The sequence below is a fragment of the Capricornis sumatraensis genome, chromosome 8 (genome assembly GCF_032405125.1).
Source record: "Capricornis sumatraensis isolate serow.1 chromosome 8, serow.2, whole genome shotgun sequence".
Taxonomy (NCBI): domain Eukaryota; kingdom Metazoa; phylum Chordata; class Mammalia; order Artiodactyla; family Bovidae; genus Capricornis; species Capricornis sumatraensis.
In genome coordinates, this window is record NC_091076.1 from 111,165,345 (window position 1) to 111,181,385 (window position 16,041).

General features: G+C 57.3%; 2 protein-coding genes across 2 annotated transcripts in view; one reads left to right on the forward strand and one right to left on the reverse strand.

The window, feature by feature from the left end:
- WIPI1 (WD repeat domain, phosphoinositide interacting 1) overlaps nucleotides 1-6,012 on the forward strand; it is a 28,618-nt gene extending 22,606 nt beyond the window's left edge. The window contains exons 10-13 of the mRNA XM_068978938.1: nucleotides 1,211-1,318; nucleotides 2,068-2,186; nucleotides 2,525-2,625; nucleotides 5,575-6,012. Coding sequence (XP_068835039.1) covers nucleotides 1,211-1,318; nucleotides 2,068-2,186; nucleotides 2,525-2,625; nucleotides 5,575-5,622 — 376 coding nt within the window. The 3' untranslated portion in view covers nucleotides 5,623-6,012. The remainder of the gene's footprint in view (nucleotides 1-1,210; nucleotides 1,319-2,067; nucleotides 2,187-2,524; nucleotides 2,626-5,574) is intronic.
- A 676-nt stretch (nucleotides 6,013-6,688) lies between these two features.
- The window catches only part of ARSG (arylsulfatase G), a 101,410-nt gene continuing 92,057 nt past the window's right edge, over nucleotides 6,689-16,041 (reverse strand). The window contains exons 10-12 of the mRNA XM_068978939.1: nucleotides 14,920-15,040; nucleotides 10,051-10,141; nucleotides 6,689-6,963 (exon numbers count right to left, since the gene is read on the reverse strand). Of these exons, the coding sequence (XP_068835040.1) occupies nucleotides 6,689-6,963; nucleotides 10,051-10,141; nucleotides 14,920-15,040 (487 nt within the window). The remainder of the gene's footprint in view (nucleotides 6,964-10,050; nucleotides 10,142-14,919; nucleotides 15,041-16,041) is intronic.

Sequence of the window (16,041 nt, forward strand, 5' to 3'; positions counted from 1 at the left end):
CAGACGTCTTATCTAAGACCTTTAAGCGTGACTGTTAAAGCTGAACACTGGAAAGATTTTTGTAAAACTAGCCCCCATCAGTAACCTCAGATATAGAGACGACATCACTCTTATGGCAGAAAGTGAAGAGGAACTAAAAAGCCTCTTGATGAAAGTGAAAGAGGAGAGTGAAAAAGTTGGCTTAAAGCTCAACATTCAGAAAATGAAGATCATGGCATCTGGTCCCATCACTTCATGGGAAATAGATGGGGAAATGGGAAACAGTGGCTGACTTTATTTTGGGGGGCTACAAAATCACTGCAGATGGTGATTACAGCCATGAAATTAAAAGATGCTTACTCCTTGGAAGTAAAGTTATGACCAACCTAGACAGCATATTCAAAAGCAGAGACATTATTTTGCCAACAAAGGTCCGTGTAGTCAAGGCTATGGTTTTTCTAGTGGTCATGTATGGATGTGAGAGTTGGACTGTGACGAAAGCTGAGCACTGAAGAATTGATGCTTTTGAACTGTGGTGCTGGAGAAGACTCGAGAGTCCCTTGGATTGCAAGGAGATCCAACCAGTCCATCCTAAAGATCAGTCCTGGGTGTTCATTGGAAGGACAGATGCTGAAGCTGAAACTCCAATACTTTGGCCAGCTCACGCGAAGAGTTGACTCACTGGAAAAGACCCTCATGCTGGGAGGGATTGGGGGCAGGAGGAGAAGGGGACGACAGAGGATGAGACGGCTGGATGGCATCACTGACTCGATGGACATGAGTTTGAGTAAATTCCGGGAGTTGGTGATGGACAGGGAAGCCTGGCATGCTGCAATTCATGGGGTCGCAAAGAATCGGACACGACTGAGCGACTGAATTGAACTGAACTGAACTGAGCCCTTGTCGCTCGGGGCCAGTTTACCCCACCGCCCCCCCCACCGCCCACGCCGTTTCCTTCACTGGTAAAGGCAGAGGCAGCACCCCTCTCGGCCTGCTGTGCAGGGTCAGGTTCGATCTTTTGTCTCATCCACACAATTACATTCAAAGACAAGCCGGCAAGGACAGCTCCAGCAACCCAGGCTCCGGGCCGGCCGGCCTCTGGCGTGTGGAGGGTGGGACCGGGCGCTGGGGGCGGGGAAGGGAGGGGGGAGGAAGGGCGGGCCTCGGCCCCTGGAAACGTCTGAGCCCACACACGCGCGGGCACCGCGGCGCGTGTCTTCTCGGCCCTCAGGATCCAGAAGCTGCCGCGGCTCCTGGTCGTCTCATCCAGTGGGCACCTTTATGTCTACAACCTGGACCCTCAGGACGGAGGAGACTGTGTCCTAATCAAGACCCACAGGTGAAGAGGCCAGCTGTCAGAAAGCTGGGCTTTCAGGACTCGCTGTCGCGTCCCCGGAGCCCAGAGCAGGGGGGGCCCGGGTGCTGGGGGTGCGAGGTGCGGGGTATGTGTGGGGCCGCTGGGGTGTGGGGGGCCGCTGGGGTGTGGGGGGCGGGGGCCGGGGGCCGCCAGGGTGCGGGGTCAGGGTGCGGGGCCCCGGGGTGCGGGAGGGCACTCGGGTGTGAGGTGCAGGTGCGAGGGGACACAGGGGTGCGGGGGTGCGGGTGCAGAGGGGGGCCAGAATGCTGGGGGCTCCGGGGTGCGGGGCCCCTTGGTGCGCGGAGGGTGTCCCGGGGTGCGGGGGGCCCGCTGGGCGCCGGGCTCCCTTGACTCAGCAGCACGCATGCCGGGCTATCCCTGCTGGCCCCGCCCTGCCGGCCCCTCTTTCCCCGGAGTCCCTGGGACGTGTTTGCCAAACTGAACGGAGACCTCTCCTGCCGTCTGCGGGCAGGACGCCCCTCGCTTGGGCCCCCTGGAGAGCCGGCCTGCGCATCCCCGCCTGGTGCGCACAGGTGGGCGCAGGTTCCGGAACCAGGGCTGGGACGTTCGCGACTGACCCGGCCGTCGGAGGGTGTGCTGGTCCGGGGAGCTGACGGGGGGCTGCGCCTGAACCCGGGGCCAGGCCCGGCCTCCCCCGCGCTTCCTCGGGAGGTGTCCTGGGCGGGAGGTGACCGCTCGTCTCTCCCTGCCCCCTCCATCGCTGCCGGTAGCTTGCTGGGCTCAGGAACCGGCGAAGAGAATAAAGAAAACGACCTCAGACCACCCTTACCTCAGTCTTACGCCGCGACGGTAGCCAGACCGAGCGCGTCCGCAGCCTCTACCGTGCCGGGTGAGCGGGCCCCGGGGGCCTGGGTGGTCACGGTGCCGGGTGGGCGGACCCGGGGGCCTGGGTGGTCACGGTGCCAGGTGGGCGGGCCGCGGGGCCTGGGTGGTCACGGTGCCAGGTGGGCGGGCCGCGGGGCCTGGGTGGTCACGGTGCCAGGTGGGCGGGCCGCGGGGCCTGGGTGGTCACGGTGCCAGGTGGGCGGGCCGCGGGGCCTGGGTGGTCACGGTGCCAGGTGGGCGGGCCGCGGGGCCTGGGTGGTCACGGTGCCAGGTGGGCGGGCCGCGACCTAGGCCTGAGATCAGCGCCCCCAGTGTCTCTCACGCCTCACTGCCGTTCTGCAGGTTACTCGGAGGACGGCGGGGCGCTCCGCGGGGAGGTCATTCCCGAACACGAGTTTGCAACGGGACCGATTTGTCTGGACGACGAGAAGGAGTTCCCTCCTGTGAGCACTGGACACCCCTAGAGCTGGGTCCCTGCGCCTGGACGGGCCCTCCCCTCCGCCCGGGCGGAGCCTCTTCCCGGTTGTCTGCTCCGCACCACCTAATCCTGCCGGGACACCCGGGAGGCCAGCGGGGTTTAGCGTGTGGTGGGCCTCCACCCAAACCAGCCCACCCGAGTGTTAGGATGGTGCGTTCTCTCCCAGGCGGTCTTGCGGCCTCCCCCGTTCAGAGACCAGGCCTCAGTTCCGCTTCTTTAGCTGTGTCTTCGCAGCTCACAGAGGAGGAACCTGCCCGTGTAAACTCCTTTTCCCGGGGCACCTCATGTCCTAGCGCCCTCGTGCTAAAGGTGACGCTCTGACAGCACTGGGCCCTCAGCCCCTCCTCTCTGACAGACCCTGCAGAGCCACGTGTCAGCTGGGACCTCCCCCACCCCCGGCCCCTCTAGCCCGGCCACCCCCATTCCCTGCTTCAGCCCTGTGGGCAGCGGGGGTACCCCAGGCTGGGCTGGGCGCTGGGCAGGGGTCCTTCTCACATCTTGGGAAACGAGAAGCTTGTGCCCCTGGTTCTGAGCCTTCAAGCTTCTGTTCGGGGCAGCAGAGAGCCCCTCTTGTGAGCTTTAGTTAGAGAGCAGCCCAGACGGTCAGCTTGGAATCATCTCGAAATGGAAGCAGTGTTTAGGCCTAAACATGGAGGGCTCCCTGACCGTCCCTCCTGGAGGCAGAGAGGGGCAGCCGCTGGGGCACAGGTCTTGGGGGCCGGTGTTTTCTCTCAGTGCCGATTTCATGCCAGGTGGATTCCATTTGCAAGAGGATGGAGGGCGGGTCCGGCTTCTCTCTTGCATGGATCTGTAGGACAGTCTACGCAGAGGAAAGAAAGGGAGGGGGCCTCCCTGGTGGTCCAGTGCTTAAGATTCCACGCTTCTCACGCAGGGGTGCAGGTGTGATCTCTGGTCGAGGAATTAAGATCTCATATGCCCCATGTTACAGCCAAAAAATACAAAACAAAAAGCTGCCATGGGCCCTTCGTGCAGGGGCTGAAAGGCCACATTCGTCATTTCCCAAAAGGCTCCACGGGGTGCTGCGTGAGACGGAGATTTTTGGCTTTTTATAGGTTGTCACACAGAGTGCCAACAAGTGAAGCTGACATTTCAGGGCCAGAAAGCAGTCATCGTTAAAACTGTGCATTTAAAAACATTTGTTGGCTCAACGCCTCCCAGTAGGGCAGTTGTTTTGCTTTGGGGGTTCTCTCGCCCCTCTTCACTACAGAGGGAGCTTTTCTGTTCCCCAAAACTTGGCATCTGGGTCCTGAAGTTGCATCCTTGGAACCCAGAGCAGGTCAGACGCAGTGGCTTATGGGACCTTCCTACCCGTCATCAGCAGTTGTAAAAGTCTGGGGCTGCTCTAAAAGATGATTGGACTGTGAGACTCTCCACTGTAACCAGAGCAGACCTGGAGGCCTCTTATATTTACAGAACCGGATTACCCTGGGTATTGGCATTCAGAGGTGATCTCTTGCCAAAGAAAACCTGTATCAAATTAAAGGTACCCCATGTTATTTGGTGTACCTGTTATTTGATACATCATTTGGAGTAAAAAAAAAAACAAAACAAAAAACTGGAGATGCTTGAGAATTAGCGACAAAATGGGAGGCCTGTCTGCTTAGGCCATGCCAGGGAGCCTGGGACGAGCCAGTCGTCCCGTCTCCCGAGTCAGGACCAGATGAGTGGAAGCTGCTTTAAATTGCATGGAGACCTCTTATTTATACACGAGTGGGAGTGTCCGTCACCGAAAGAGGTTCCCTGGAATGCTCGTCAGGCCCTAGTGATTTTGAAGCAGCCCCCAAAATTGTGCAGAGACGGCGGGAGGACTTGCAGGGGCCATCGGCCCCCAGCCCTGCCCTGAGGCTGCAGGCACAGCAGCAGGTAATGAGCGGGCAGGTCAGAGGCCTGGTACGTTCTCATGAGAGGGGCTGTCTCAGTCACGCCCTTGCTGGCTGTGATCATCCCCGGAGAGTCTAGACACTTCTCTCTCTGCCTGTCCTGAAGTGCCAGGCCCGTTACAAACACCAGCCCAGAAGTCTCATCTCTACCCACATTCCTAAAGGCGCTCCGGGATCCTGACGCATCCTGGGGTCTTAGTAGCTCACAGACAGGAGCGGAGGTTTACCCGGATAATCCCGAGGGGTCCCTGTATAGTCGCTGCTGATCTTCCTCTTCAAACACACTGGCACTTGGCTGGGTACCATCCCGCTTCCCTCCTTGGGATTTACTTTGCTCTGAGCACAGTGAGAGAAAGGCGGACCGATCATTTCCGGTCCCTCGGAAAGATGCTGTATTCGGGAAGGGAGCAGCTTTGGGTCAGTAACAAGTCGCCCTTGGTGAGTCTGCATATTTTCTGATGTTCGTCTTACTCTTGGGAGCAGGAGTGAAGGAATTGGGACCAAGGGTGTTTACTGACTTTTTCACAGTGACTTAGCAGTCTGCGTTTACCAGTAAGATGAGCCTGTAAGGAAAATACACGTATACATGTCAATATGCATATATATTTTGGGCTTCCCTGGTAGCTCAGACGGTTAAAAAAAAATCGGCTTGCAGTGCAGGAGACCTGGTTCGATCCCTGGGTTGGAAAGATCCCCTGGGGGAGGAAATGGCAACCCACTCCAGTGTTCTTGCCTGGAGAATCCCATGGACAGAGGGGCCTGGTGGGCTGCAGTCTGTGGGGTCGCAAAGAGAGAAAACCGAACATGCACACACACATATGTATTTTTTACAAATAGTATTTTCTGCATCTAAAGAAGACAGGTGACCCCTGTGGCCACACGCAAGGGTCGGTCTGTGGACTGACAGATGGGGAACCTCCACCAGCCCCGTGTGGACACTGACCCGCCGGCACGCCGCTCACCTGCCAGCACCCCCCAGAAAGGGTAAGGCCGCTGTGTTTTGATTTCGGCAGATCACTTCGTGCCGTGGAGGTCAGCAGGACAAAGCCACACCGTCCTGACGGGCAGCAGGGCCGCCCGGGTCAGGTGGTTCTGGAGCAGACGAGGAAGATGGACAGGCAGGCGGCTGAGTGAGCAGCGGGGGGGACAGAAGCCCCGGGACGCGGTTCTCAGCTGGTGGGCGCGGGGGCCGGCACAGACCCACGGCCTGCCCTGGAAAGTGTGTCCCAGCTGCAGCATCCACGGGAACGAACCGTATCCATCGACAACCCCAATTTTACGTTAACGAGGGCATCCTTTTGAACATGTATGCTGTGTATAAGATGTACCTATAGGAACACCTCTCGGAACTGTATTCCGTCTATGTGACTCAGGCTGTTGTGGCCAGGCAAAAGGTGTTTGCAGTGATCGGAATAAACCATTCATGACCTTTCAGTCCCATCTAGGACACTAATAATAAAATCATGGCAATGCACGTTTGAGGCTTTAAAATTTTAGTTTGTGGTTTGAGGAGGCAGGAAGAATCCCTAAAATCTACAGAGTACAGACATTTGCCTGTGGAAGGGATGGAGGGAGGTGGGGACGCTTCTGTGGCTCCTCCGCTCAGAGACAAGCGGACCTACGTCAGGTGTCCGCTCTGCCCCAGCGTCCCTAGGGGAGCCTCCCGGCCGCGGAGCGTCTCCGGTCGCACCCCGCTGCTTGGTCGCAATCAGCACAGTCACAAGCTCCCAGGTGGCCTGCGGGCGCAGGAAAGGCGGGGCGGGGCTGCTCCAGACGCCAGAGGGCACGGGCCTCCGATCAAAGGACCAGCAAAACCGGGTACATTTAAAAAAAGAAAAAGGAACTGCAGCGTGTTGTGCGCTGCTCGGGGTCACGTCCTGGTCCAGGCAGGCATCTTCACGTCTCTCCTGGTCTCCTTCAGCGTCATTCTGCGAGTCCGGTTACATAATCGCCCAAGTTCCGAGGCTGGTCTGACTCCTGACTCGCTGCCTTTGCTCGCAGCGCGGGCGCGGTGCGCTCTCAGACGGGGACGCAGAGCGGTGACCGCGGAACAGCTCGGGGCCTTGGCTTCGGAGCGCGCGGGGCGGCGGCGGGGGCAAGCGCCGGCGTCCTGGCTCAGTGTGTCCCTCACGCGGCCCGGCAGCGGCAGGCGGGGCGGCGGGGGTCGCAGCAGGGCCGCACGGAAGGGTCCTGGCTGTAATCCGCCCGCGAGACGCGGTCGCGGGCGATGTCGGCGAGGACGCCGGCGAGAGCCGCCGCGACCCTGGGCAGCACCGCCCGGTACTCCGCGCCGCCCTGGTCCAGGGGCGCGGCCTCCGCGCGGTCAGCTTCCAGGTCGAAGATGAGGGGGCGCTCGTGGTGCCGCTCGGGGCCGACGCTCCCGTCGCAGGCTCGGGCTCCGCCTGGGGAGGGGACCGCAGAGACCCCGTCAACCCAGCGTCGGCCCGAGGTGTGCAGAGCATCCCGACGAATTCTAAGTGCTAACTGGAGTGAGCCCAGAACGGGCGTGCGGCGGAGAGACCGGTTTCCCCACAGAAGTCTGAAGGGCTCAGCAAGGAAGGGACGTGGAGCTCACAGTGTGAATGCTATTAAGCTAGACAGGCCTGATAAACACTTCGTGTTTTCCACTGAAGCCCTTAAATGTTCATGCTAGGAGTGAAGACTGTGTCCCAGGATGGAGACATTTACCTAAGGACAGGGAGGCCAGGCATGCTGCGATTCATGGGGTCACAGAGTCGGACACGACTGAGCAACTGAACTGAACTGAACTGAAGGACAAAATTCAACAGACCCCAGTTCTAACAAAGTATAAAAGCCACCCTCCTCAAATTTAAGGAGATTAGGTGGTAATTAACAGCCCGTGGTGGGGCTACCCTGGTGGCTTACTGTAAAGAATCCCCTTTCCAATGCAGAAGACTCGGATTTGATCCCTGGGTGGGAAGATTCTCCAGAGAAGGCAATGGCGGCCCAGTCCAGTATTCTTGCTTGGAGAACCCCATGGACTGGGAATCCTGGTGGGCTAAGTCCATGGGCTCACAGAAGAGACTCACACATGACAATGCCTAAACAGCAACCTAGTTCACCGAAAAATCTAAAATTGCATCCTCTTCACAGGACACACATGTCTTTAGCCTAATGTAGCACCTACTCCAGTGCTCTTGCCTGGAAAATCCCATGGACGGAGGAGCCTGGTGGGCTGCAGTCCATGGGGTCACTAAGAGTCGGGCACGACTGAGCGACTTCACTTCGACTTTTCACTTTCTCGCATTGGAGAAGGAAATGGCAACCCACTCCAGTGTTCTTGACTGGAGAATCCCAGGGATGGGGGAGACTCGTGGGCTGCCATCTGTGGGGCCGCACAGAGTCAGACACGACTGAAGCAACTTAGCAGCAGCAGCAGCAGTCTAATGTAGCAGGTGTCAATTCATCTCATCGCAAAGCAGGTTTAAGTCATCCGGACGCAGAGTTTCAAGGATGGGAGGTGAGAGAAGGAATCAGAGCTCCCTCACCCATCTGTTGACATCTCCCTTCTCCGTTTGCTAACTCTCCTGGGAGCTGGGTGACTGTAGAGGGGAGCAGGCCTCCCCTGGGTGTCATAATTCCTTTCTGATTGTGATCGTTTCCAACAGGCTTATTACGTCGTATGACCCCGGCATTGTGGTGCCAAGGGCTTTCTGGCTGGGTTACGACTTCTGAAATTAACTCAGCCTGGAGAAACCATACCTCTTCGATAGAGTAATGTAAGGGCTGGAATCTAGAGCTCCCCATCTGAAAGCACAACAAATATCGGACTGGTTTGCATTTTAGGTCTCGGAGAGTCGCACATTCCTGTGGCAGTTTTAATATTTCTCAAGTGATGAACTCAAAAGAACTGGTTTTGCTTTTATGATACATTTTCTTTGGAGTCACTTATTCATGCTCAAGGCAAATAATGTTTGTTTTTCATTATATAATTCTTTGGAAAGCTCTAACCTCAAATAACTGAATCAAACTGGAATCCATATCAGATCCCAGATTTGAAAGGGCATTTTTTTTTTTTTTTTGCATGGGGTGGGGAGAGGTCTTGTTTTTCATTCATTACAAAAAAGTGTTAGTGCTCCTACCAGATCCAAGATTCTGTGCGAGGCACACCAAGAGGACAAAGATTAAAGAGCTTACAGAGGTGAGTTTGTGCTTAGACGGTCAGCTGCATCCGACTCCTTGAGACCCCATGGACTGTAACCCGAGTGCCATTTCCTCCTCCAGGGATGTTCCTGGTCCAGGATCAAACCCGTGATTCTTCCGTCTCTGGCATTGGCAGGCAGGTTCCTTACCACTAGCACCCCTGGCCGTTGAGTTTAGAGGGCTTAAAACTATTAGGAAGGATAAAAGATGTACTTGAATCACTGGCACAGATGGTAAAATGTGGTAAATATCAGAGTTCTCCATATCCTACCAGCTGGGAAGATGAAAAGGCATTCTGCCATCCAGGTGGCCTTAAACGCTGAGAGGGATTTTAATCTGGAGGCCAAGGAGGGTCATTGCTCTTGGGAACTAAGGCTAGACAAGCACGGGACGGGCTTCCCTGGTGGTCTGGTGGATAAGAATCCGCCTGCCAATGCAGGGGACGCAGGTCTGGTCCCTGATCCGCGAGGATCCCACGTGCCGCGAGGCAAACAAGACCGTGTCCACAGTTACCAAAGCCCCTGTGCCCTAGAGCCTGCGCTCCGGAACAAGAGACGTCGTCACGGTGAGAAGCCCGGCACCGCAGCAAACAGCAGCCCCTGCTCGTCACAGCTGTGAACCACCACGCACGCAGTGACGACCCAGCACGGCCACAGATAAATAAAACTTTCTAAAACAGAAACGAAATACAGGACGTCCCTGGTGGCCCAGGGGTTAAGACTCTTTGCTTCCACTAAAAGAGGCGCGGGTTTGATCCCCCGCTGGGGAACTAAGACCCCCATGCTCTGCAGCCAGAAAAAAAAATGTGCAGGGACCCAGAATGGAGGGAATTTGAATTCAGTTGGAAGCAAGAAGCCACTGGAAGATTTTAAGAACCATCCCTGATTGGGTACCAGGTTTCTAAAATACGTTAACATTTAAGACACCCACAGGGTGAGCCGAGAAGCAGGAAACCTCAGTTTGCTAAACAGACCTTCTACAACTACTTTCTCAAACAGTCTCTTGTCAGGCAAATTACACTTTAAAGTCTCTCCAAGCCTCCACTGAACATTCAGTCACACAGGCCCGGCAAGTAGAACCATGGGGTGAAGCGTTTTTTCGCGGGAGAAAGGGCAGTGTAGACGCGCTGGGCCAGCTCCGAGCTGGCTGGGGAGCTCGGGGAAGAGTGGAAAGACCTTGTTTGTGTATTGGTGGGTGTGGCGGGGCCCCTGGGACCGGATCTGGGGGCGACGCCGTCAGAGATGCCGCCGCGTCCCTGAAGGAGGGCACTGCCCTCGCCGTGAGGCCTGAGCGGGGGTCCGCAGGGCACCCCCCCCCCCACTCACCGGTGACGTAGAAGGCCTTGTACTGCTCCAGGCGGACAGTCTGAAGCGCTCCGTCCTCTCCGGCAGCCCCGCTGTTGGGGTGGAACAGCACCTGGGGAAAGGGGACAAGGCTTTCTGGTGAAGCGCCCGACACCTTCCCTGGACAGCAGGAGCGTCCTTGTCGTGGTCCCTGCTCCCCATCACCGCTGAGCCCACCCCGCCCCAAACGCGGCGGACACAGGCCTCCGGTCCACACGGCCTATTCCCGGGAGCCTAAGCGGGCGGCACGTCTCCCAGTCAGTTCATCCGAGTGGGTCACAGGTCTGGCTGGATTCCAAGCCCAGAACTAGCCTGGTCATCTGCAGGATCTGGTGCAAAATGAGGATGAGACAAACCTTGTCCCCAAATCAAGAATTTCAACGGTCAGCACAAGGGGTTATGTTCATTATCCTGTGATAAACCATGGTGGAGAAGAATATGAAACTAACGTACACATATGTATAACTGGGTCACTTTGCTATGCAGTAGAAATTAACACAGTGTTGTAACCAACTCTACTTCAGTATTTATGATTTCATTTTTATTTACTATTTGGTTGCCCCAGGTCTTAGCTGGGGCACGTGGGATCCAGTTCCCTGACCAGGGATCAAACCCGGGCCCCTGTACTGGGCGCAGAGTCTTAGCCACTGCTCCACCAGGGGAGTCCCCTAAAATAAAATCTTAAGAATAACTCTTTTATTTTACTTACTACCCCCGGTCCCCAAATTACAGTTTTCAAGGTAGCCAGGGCATGCCAGGGGCATGGGTTCGATCCCTGGGGCGGGGTTGTGGGGGGTCTAAATCCTACAGGCCACAGGGTATGGGTCCCCCTACCCTGCCAAAAAAAAAAGAAAAAAGAATTGCCCTCCAGAATGGAGAGACTCAGAGTGGAGTTCAGGGTTCCCAAGGGCAAGGTCTGGTAGGAAATAAATGACCAGCATCCTTGGAAAGCTGGGGGCTTTGGGCTGGAAGCGTGAGACCGCCCTGCTCTGAATCATGACTGATATATATCACTGGAAAGGCGCTTATGTGATTCAAAGTTTCCATGGAGCTAAAAAAAAAAATGAGAAACATCTGTTGGAGCGGTAAACAGCTGTCCCCCCGAGTTTCCCGGCCCTGAGCGGCTGCCAGCGAGGGTGGGGCCCCCCAACACCTGCTGCTTCCGAGCTCTCGTGACAGCGCCCGCGATCCTGGCGGCGTGATGACAGCAGGCCCCGTCCAAACAGGAAGAGGATCATAACTCAGAACCCTCACCCCTTCCAGCCCAAGGAAGCCAAGCCTCTCACCGCAGGAGGCTGTGTTGTTTCCTTCTGGAGAGGACAGGAAGTGGGGGGGGGGGGGCGCTTGGAAAACCTATTGTCAGCTGAGCTGCAACGTTACTCAGACACCCAGGAGACGGGAGCCCTGGTCTGCGGGTTAGAATCCTTGACACCGTGTGACTCTCAGTAACAGAAGCTCCGCACGGGCGGACTGCCGTGGGCAGGATGTTTACTCGCGTTGCCAGGCACCGCTTCCGAAATCCAAGAGGAAGCAGGGTGGCTCGCCCTCAAGCCTGCGGATGGGTTTGGAGAACTCTGTACGTGCCCTGCTCTCCCCTCTGAGCTGACCGACCAAGGCGTTCTTGTTTATATCAACAGAGGAAGGAGGCTGGCGAATTTACACACGAATCACAGCTGGAGACATTTCCTCCCCAGGGGACACGCAGTCCGAATTTCAAAGATAACTTTATCTTCTGCAAACACATGCATCTTCTTGGTGGCTTTTCTTACCTGTTAGCTTTATTCTATCCAATCGCCGTTTTTCAAGCAGGAGGCACCTCCTTACTTTAAGCCCTGGAGGCCGGTGCCTAGCTGACATCCTCAGAAAGCCAGGAGAGCTCCCAGGCCTTCGGGTGCGGGCGCGCAGACCCCCATCTCCAAAAGTGGTCAGCCTTGTGCCAGCCGCTCTGGACGGCAGCTCTGACCACTAGGGGCCTCTCTTCTCCTTAAGAGAGGTGATCAGTGGTCCAGAGACCAAGGACCTCACTGCTCTTCCGACGTGTGGTCTCCAGGGATGGCTGCGCACTGTGTGACCACACGGCCCCAGGTTGGTCAGGGCAGAGCAGGCGCAGTGCCGCTACGGAAGCTTTCCGTTGGCTGACAGTTCTCGGGCTTGGACGTGTCAGCCTGGGGCGGGGATAAGACGTGACCAGCCACGATGCCACAACCTGCAGCTTCCAGCCGGGAGCCAGGCAAGCCCTGAGTGGGACCTGTGTGCCCCCCTGCCCGCCCCCTCCGTGCTCCCCCTCTCCACTCCCCCTCCCTGCTGCGGCTGCCCTCGGTGCCTGGACACAGACCCCCCCCCGGACTGCAGGGTGTGCAGGGATGCACAGCATAGAGTCAGCAGCCGTGGTTTAGAACATCACAGACAAGACGGCCCTGGCTGTCCGCGAGTGAGAAGACCGCTCCGCCGGAAAACCCACAGCCCAGCATCTGCTCTCATCGCAGGGCCCAAGGGGCGGGGTCAGTGTGCACACAGCCCCACGTTGCTTCAGCTCACCAACTTGCCGTTGCCATTACCTGCTTGCAAAACGGAAGCACCCAAGGGCTGAGGCGTTTTGCATAGCTTTGAGATGACAGTCTAGGGGTTCCTTCGAGCTTCTTGAAACTGGAATGGTTTTCTAAACCAACCCACACCAGAACCTTGTAAGCCCAGAATATAGCTGAGGGTGAACAAACTGTGTTTATTAAAACATACATGTGCGTGCTGTGGGAGCGAATGAATATATTCTGCGTATTAAGGAATGTTCCAAACAGGTGGAAACGTTTAAATCTAACCTTTAAGGCTGTTATGTGCCACTGGATGTCCCAGAAAGTGTGACACAGCGCCTTGCACGCGATACTCAATAAGTGGTTACTGAATACAGAAAAGCACACGCGTGCATGTGTGTGTGTGAACACACATGTACATGTGTGCACATCTTTATAATCCTGTGTTTCCCTCCTCGTCTTCCATCAGCAACTTTGAGAGGATTTACAATCGTTTCTCTTGGGGCCGACTAGGAAAGACCAAGGTGGGGCCCATGGTGAGAACCCTCCTGCCACCCCAGGAAACGAAACAGACTCAGGTTCAATCCCCTGGAGGAGGGCACGGCAGCCCACTCTGCTGTTCTTGCCTGGAGAATCCCATGGACAGAGAAACCTGGGGGCTACAGTCCACGGGAGAGCAAAGAGTCAGACACGACTGAAGCGACTTAGCACACACTCGGAAAAGACCAAGGCCAAATCCAGGGCCAGCAGCAAGCTATGTTGACCTCTCAGGTGTCTTTACTAACACCGCAGGAGTCTAGTCCTTGGGGGGGCCGGGCCCACGGGAGACACACCCTAAGAGTTCCCGCAGAGCTCCTGGTGAGCAGTAAGGCATGGCTGTTCCCCTTGGGTCACGGGGGGCCGTCAGCCCCGCTCCAGCTGTGTCCCCACCCATCACACGTCCCCACAAAACCCCAAACGGCGTTGTGGCTTTTATCAGGCCGTCCTGCCGGGTCCCTGGGGCCCACGTTAGTCACCACGCAGCCCTGAAGAGGGGCCCCCGTGAGTTTGCGGAAAGAGGCAGCCTGAGAAAGCAGGAGGTCTCCGCCGGCTGCAGACGGAAGTTCCGCGCCAGCTCCCACGGGCTCTGGGACCGCGTTGAGGAGCCAACGTCGAAGCTTCCTGGTGACCTTAGTCACCCTCCTGGACACTTGGGAGCATCTCTCCACTGACGCAGTCGACAACCCCCCAGGGCCACATACAGCCAGCTCCCAGCCCAGGGGCGGAAGCCACCTTCCTGCGTAGCTGTCCTGGGTGGGGGCGGGGAACAGGGTTGGGCTTGGCAGGGTCTGCAGCTCGGGAAGCAGGGTGGGTGGGGGGGGGATCAGACCAGCTGGGAGGAGCTGTTCTGCCCCAGGGGCCAGCCCGGGCCTCCATGAAGGAGCCCAGGGCCCACTCTGACCGGTGCACCGGCAGAGGGGCAGGGCACCTTCAGGAACTGCCTCAGGACATTCGACTCACTTCCCTGTGACTCTCGGGAGGCCAGAAATAGACGCTTTGATGTGCAGGTCCCTAACGGGGAGGCCAGGCCCGGATCCCACCCGCCCCCTTCCCTCCTCCCACTTCCTCTTCCTTTTGGCAGAAGTAAAACAGAGAGAGACAGCCAGCCACCGAATGCTTCCGGAAACACCCGAGAGGGGCCTGGGGGCTGGAGGGCTGGGTGCGCTGAGCGCTCCAGGAGCCGGGAGAGGTCAGGGGCCCCGCCCCCAGGACATCATCCATCCATCCATCCACTCACCCATTCACCCATCTTTTCGGTCACCCAGTCATTCACTCAATTCTCATTCACTGCCTGCTGGCTGGGTGCCAGACCCCGTGTTACTTGTACTGAGAATTCCACGGTGAGATTCCTGCCCTTAAGGAGCTTTCGTTCTGGCGGGGTCAGTGGAGGGGGAGGCAGGCAGCCCCATAATACAGTGTAGACACTGCTTATGCATCCCATCCAGCTAAAGCCTGTGCCTTCTGCCGACATCATGTCAGAAAATTAAATGATGGTGAGAAAAAAAAAACATTTGTTACAGGGAATAAGTAACCCGCCCTAGGCCAAACTGCTACCTAGAAATCTGGGTGATGAGCTGGACTGACTCAAAGCAGAGCAGGGAGTGGAAAGAGGTTCCTCTCAAAGGAGTGCCCCTCCCAGGGGTCTGGCAGGCTGCACCTCCAGTGGCCACTGGTGGGCATCTTCTGAGGACGGGTCTGTCTGCACACAAGCTGGCAGACCTGGATGGGGGCGGCAGGCCAGCCTCCGGACGAGCTGGGGAGGACACACACCTCCTCCACTTACTCTGTGTCCCGTCTGCGCCCGGCCGAACAGCACCTGCGAGACGTCCAGACCATCAAAGCTTCGGCCTCGGGGCAGGGGGGCCCCGGCCAGGGCCAGCACGGTGGGGAAGACGTCCAGCACACTGCGGGAAGACCAGGCGGAGTCAGCCCCAGTGTCCCCAGGCCCTCTCCCTGGCCATCCTGGGGCAAGACCCTCCTGGACGGCCCCCAGCACGGGCTGTCTCTCTGCCCGGGGTTCAGTCCCTAGGTCAGGAAGATCCCCTGGAGGAGGCAATGGCAACCCGCTCCAGCGTTCTTGCCTGGAGAATCCCATGGACAGAGGAGCCTGGCTGCTGCAGCCCATGGCTCGCAGAGTCGGACACGACTGAGCGGCGACTGAACTGCACTGACGTGTGTGTGTGCCATTCACTTTGCGGTACGGCGGAAACTGACACAACATTAGACTCCAATAAAAATTCATTTTTAAAAATAGATAGAAAGAGAGCTAAGCGGCTCCACCGGTCACTGCCTAGGCCACCACCACCCGCTGAGCGGAGCAGTGTGTGACCAGCACCTGCAGGGGACAGTCACTTCATTTCCCTCCCTGGGTCTCCATGCTGCAAACAGCTCGCTTGTGTTTAGAACGTGGTCATGGGTGAGCCATGCCCCCCCCTTTCATTCAGCCCTTTTATTCCTTTTACAAACTAGACCATGTTTGGAGGCGGGGGGGAGGTGCTCAGTCGTGTTGGACTCTTTTCAACCCCAGGGACTGTAGCCCGCCAGGCTCCTCTGTCCATGGGATTTCCCAGGCAAGAATACTGGAGCGGGTTGCCATTTCCTCCTCCAGAAGGTCTTCCTGACTCAGGAATCGAACCCACGTCTCTTGCATCTCCTGCATCGGCAGGTGGCTTCTTTACCGTGTGGGCCACCTAGGAAGCCCTGGTCTGTGCTGAGGGCGGGAGAAAAGGTAATGCCCAGCGACGCGAAGGAGCACCGCGCCCACAGCCCCTCCACCCGAAGGCAGCCACGACGGCGGGTCTCCCTAGTCTGATTTTCTCTGAAGTCACATGCTACCATTTGCCTCCACACCAGGGCACATCTCCCTCCTGCATTCTGGTCAGAAAAAAAAGTTCCAGCAGGAACA